At 32.0% G+C, this 4,421-nt stretch overlaps 2 protein-coding genes across 2 annotated transcripts; both read left to right on the top strand.

Moving 5' to 3' along the window:
- The first annotated feature begins 739 nt into the window (after nt 1-739).
- On the top strand, nt 740-2,962 carry LOC133780002 (polyadenylate-binding protein-interacting protein 4-like). The gene is made up of 6 exons (XM_062219890.1): nt 740-775; nt 1,138-1,523; nt 1,733-1,869; nt 2,224-2,310; nt 2,412-2,472; nt 2,916-2,962. Exons 2-6 carry the CDS (start codon nt 1,370-1,372, stop codon nt 2,960-2,962), a joined length of 486 nt encoding a protein of 161 aa, XP_062075874.1. The 5' UTR covers nt 740-775; nt 1,138-1,369.
- Nucleotides 2,914-3,871, top strand: LOC133834014 (negative regulator of systemic acquired resistance SNI1-like). The gene is made up of 4 exons (XM_062263548.1): nt 2,914-2,997; nt 3,081-3,130; nt 3,362-3,427; nt 3,631-3,871. Exons 2-4 carry the CDS (start codon nt 3,086-3,088, stop codon nt 3,832-3,834), a joined length of 315 nt encoding a protein of 104 aa, XP_062119532.1. The 5' UTR covers nt 2,914-2,997; nt 3,081-3,085; the 3' UTR covers nt 3,835-3,871.
- Nucleotides 3,872-4,421: the final 550 nt, after the last annotated feature.

The raw sequence follows: 4,421 nt of genomic DNA, 5'->3' as shown, positions 1-4,421 counted from the left end.
TGCAGCTTTGTTTTCAGCTTCTGGAATGCGTCTTACAATGCTATCCCAATGAGGTTGCTTCCTTGGTATTCTTTCCAAACTCACTCATTTTTAATATGTTTAATCGTTCGTTTCTTCTAGTGATATTGGATAAATTGCCAGCTGCCTTCCTTTTTATTTTTTTATTTTTTTACTTGTCAATTAAATCAATTTTCCTTTGCACGTTTGGCTAACTTTAGATGATAATTAGGCAACCCAATTGCTTTCTGGTTTTGATGCTTGTTACTAATTTTCAATGTTCATGAAATTTCTAGCATTAATCTCTGAAGGTATTTATATATTAAAATGGTCTCTTTTTACAGCTACAAAATATATATTTTATTGCCTTATGTAATAATATGAAGATATTGTCAATTTTTTTTTGTTAGTTTTCACTTTCTTTGCATGCTTATTTGCCCTGTGATGGAAAATCTAATTTTCAGAAGCAGTTTCATGGTTTTGCATTATAAGACAAATAATAACGAAAATGTAGTATTTGTTTTAAATGGGCTTGGTGATTGGCTAATTTATTTCTGTCATTGATTTGATATCATTGACAGTTATAGGATGAATTCAATCAGTATTAGAGCCTTGACGATAATGCAAGTGATAAAACTTCAATTCACGGGCACTTAAACAGATGCTTAGAATAATATGATCTTTCTTATTTTTGAAATTATACTGTGCATTTGGCTTGATTCCTCATTCGTTCTGTTTGGGTAGGTTCATTGGGACTGCAGGAGCTTTAGTGGGTAAGGTGAGACTTTGATTTGATTAATGTTATAATCTTCTCAAAATTTCAACATTATTAAATATGGTTATCTGGATCAAGACATTATTTTGAGATATTTTGGCAGTGGCATATCTTGAAAATTGTTATTGCTATTCCAATTTTGGTCAACACTTTTTGTGTTTTCTTTGCACTATGTTATATGCTGAAGGAACACAAGTCAATAGATTTTTTGTAATAAAAATGATCTCTGGATAAGAATTGCAGTGTTTACTTTCACCTTGGTTTATTAGCATAATCTGAACATGGTTTTTATAACAGTGATCATTCATTCAATGTATGTTAATGCAATAGAGTGGCTTAAACAGATGCCAAGTTCTTTGTCATAGGTTAAAGGGTTCTGTGAAGGATGAATATGCAACCGGCTGTCCATTCCAGATCATCTGCCAATGGATTTGGTCGTCGTAGAGGCGAAAGAGATGTGGGGACCAGGCTGGAGAACAGGTCACAGAGTGGGAAGTCAAATCCAATAACAGATTAACATCTACTGGTGAAATTCGCTTACAATTTCTGTTGTTTCTTGTTAGGATTTATTTTCCATTGTTAAAGAGTCTAAATTCTATGACAGGGAGCAAAACTGGTGGCCATGGGAGTCCTTGGCATGATCTCTTAGTATATATAACTACTTGTTTTGTTGGTCAGCATGTGGATGTCCATGTGAAAAATGGATCCATATATTCTGGAATATTTCATGCAGCAAACGAAAAAGATTTTGGTAGGTTTCACTTTTTCTATTTTTGTTGAAGAGCTTATGTTTTACAGGTTTCAACCTTTTTTATTTATTAAAGATCCAATCTTTAATATCTTAGTCTTCATTGAGTATTTTGCATTTTTTCTGGCGTTTAGTATTACTTTAGTCAGCTGATAGTTCTAATCATGTATTTTAGATGAGCTTTATCACATTCACCTGTTTGTTACATTCAGGAATTATATTGAAGATGGCTCGCTTGACAAAAGATGGTAGCTCTCGAGGAAAAAAGTCTCCCGCAGAGTCAGTTAACAAGCCTCCCGCAAAGACATTGATTATACCTTCTAAAGAACTTGTGCAAGTTATAGCAAAGGTTTTGCAATATTTATGTTCTGTTCTTATTTCTGATTTCAATTTGTTGCATATATTTTAAAAAGTAACACTGCTTATGGTTTTTGTTTGAGTTATGTTATTGTTTTGTTATTACTATAACTAATAACAAAACTATTGCTACTATATTACACTAATGCCTTGCTTGGTAAAAATTTTTGTTTCAAAAGTGAATAAAGGGTGGAGATCTTATCAAGATGTTACTTCAGAAAATCTTCACAATTATTTTGAATATTGAAATATAAATGTTTACAGGCAATAGCTTAATAGGTAGCTACATTAGATATTACATAATTGGATAGAGTATGCTGATGCAGTGGTAATTCAACTTTGACAGGATGTTTCTGTTACAAGTGAGGGGTTTTTAGATGAGGCTCGGTGTGAAAAACAGCAAGAACAAATTTGGAGCTTAGAAATGTATGGAGTATGACTGTAACTAGGGAAAGCTATAGAAATATACAGGTCACTGATAATTACACTAATTTTTATAGTTTTATAATTACTGATATTTTCTAAACTTTCTAGTTCTCTGATTTTGCACCACGCAATAGTGCATGTGAAGGTGGTTCATATGATTGTGTTTATGGTTTGTCTTTATTATTATTATTATTATTGCTGTTGTTGTTTTTCGTACTCCATTTCTTGAATCCCAGTGCTGCTCAATTAATTACAATACCTTGCTCGTTACTGTTCATGGCTATAAAGCCTTTACTTCTGGAGATTATTAATACATACCGTCTGTCCAAATATTTTCACTTTTTCATGGTATCCTTGCCCTTCTTGTAATGCTTTAGACAATACTTAGTGATTGGCTCTGCTTTGAACTTGTCAAGTGAGATGCATAAATAATGCTGTTTCTTTTTTTTTTTAGACTTTCTAAAGTTATAATTAATTTTCTGACATTTTTAATTAGTTTCTGCTTGTTTGAAGTATATTTCAATATATGTAATTGTAAGGGGCAATTCATCTAAATACTAGCATGCTTCTTTAATTCTATGTTGTTTATAACAGTCCTTTTTTTTTGTGCAGTCCCTGAGAAACCTGTAATTATTTCAATATATTGTCAACATTCTTGAAAGTGATTTTGTACCGCGCAATAGTGCATATGAAGGTAGTTCATATGATTGTATGTATGGTTTTATGGATTTAACTCCATGGCTACATTCTTAAGCTATAAATCACTGTTGTTTGCAGGTCTCATGAGCTGGGCGCATTTGAAAGAGTCTTTGCTTAACATGCTTTTGGTATGTACTATCTTAAGAAGAGAATAATGAAGGGATTTATTCTTGTTGATGTGCTATTTTCAAAGTGATTTTTACTGCAGCATGGCTCTTATGTTTGAAGCTAATCTTCTACTGCAGGGATCCCCTGTTTTATGGTTTTATATATGATGAATTTGTAGTTATTTTTCTGTGTAAAAATATATAATTTGCCAAAAACATGGTCACTCAGCCAATCCTGAGGATGTTTTACAGGTATACGATGAACCTAAATGGAAGCTTGAAATTGTTGTGCAGTACTTTTGGAAATATGTGGGAAAGGTAAGTGACTTCTTGGAATGTTGAAAGAACAAAGTAGTCAACCAATGATAAGACTTCACATATATTGACCAAAGAACTTTCTTCCATGGTCATTGCTGTAGTTTGTTATTGTTGTCCAAAAGTGTTATTTTGTTGTAATGATAAAGCAATTTTTTTACTCATTGCTGATATTCTTATTTACCTTGTATCATTTGATATTGCAGCCTTCTGTCCGTACTCGTAGGTCTAATGGTTCTGTAGATGATACAACATTTAGTGGAGCATTGAAGTGCTTTTCAGATATCACCGGCACAAAAAGCGCTGTTAAAAGAATTGTGACTGAAGTAATTCAGTTACTCTTAGTACATGGATTTCAGGTGATTGGTCTTGCTCTTTATGAACTTATCTATATACCTGTTAATAAGTAACACTGTCTTTCAAAGTTTAACCTGTTGTATGTAAAGAGACCCCTGTACTCTATTTTATGCGATTGCTTTAGACCCCCACAATTGCTCTTTGTAGTTCTTTTTAAATTTTGTAGGATGACTGAGAAGATAAAGTATTACTCTTCTTGCTAAACGTATCGGTTTTAAAGAAAAGATTCTGATTATATAATTATGTAGAGAATGGTTTTTCAAACGAAAATTTGTTTGCTGCTGACTTTCCTTCTCTAGATAATCCCAGTTGTTTATTTGAACATGGAAAAGTTTTGAACTTTAGTCATCTGATAAGCCATTCTAAATTGTTTAATATTGTGATTCAACCAATTTTAAGGTCCTTAACCATAATTGCTTAATATGGTTTTTTTTCTGGGTTATTGATCTCTTATGTAATTGAAGTTAAATTTATTGCCTCTGAACTTATATTTATGTGAATTTCCATTTATTAATGCAGCATTTTGATTCATATCTTGTTAATGAATTTTCATAATTTAATCCGATAAAAATCAATTTTTTAGTTGGAGTTTATACTGCTTTTATTCATGTTGTTTCTGATAGTTTTTAGTAAATTCTCT

This window comes from Humulus lupulus, chromosome 5, assembly GCF_963169125.1.
Source record: "Humulus lupulus chromosome 5, drHumLupu1.1, whole genome shotgun sequence".
NCBI lineage: Eukaryota > Viridiplantae > Streptophyta > Magnoliopsida > Rosales > Cannabaceae > Humulus > Humulus lupulus.
Note: the sequence above shows the minus strand (reverse complement) of the source record. Positions and strands in the feature narration are given on the sequence as shown.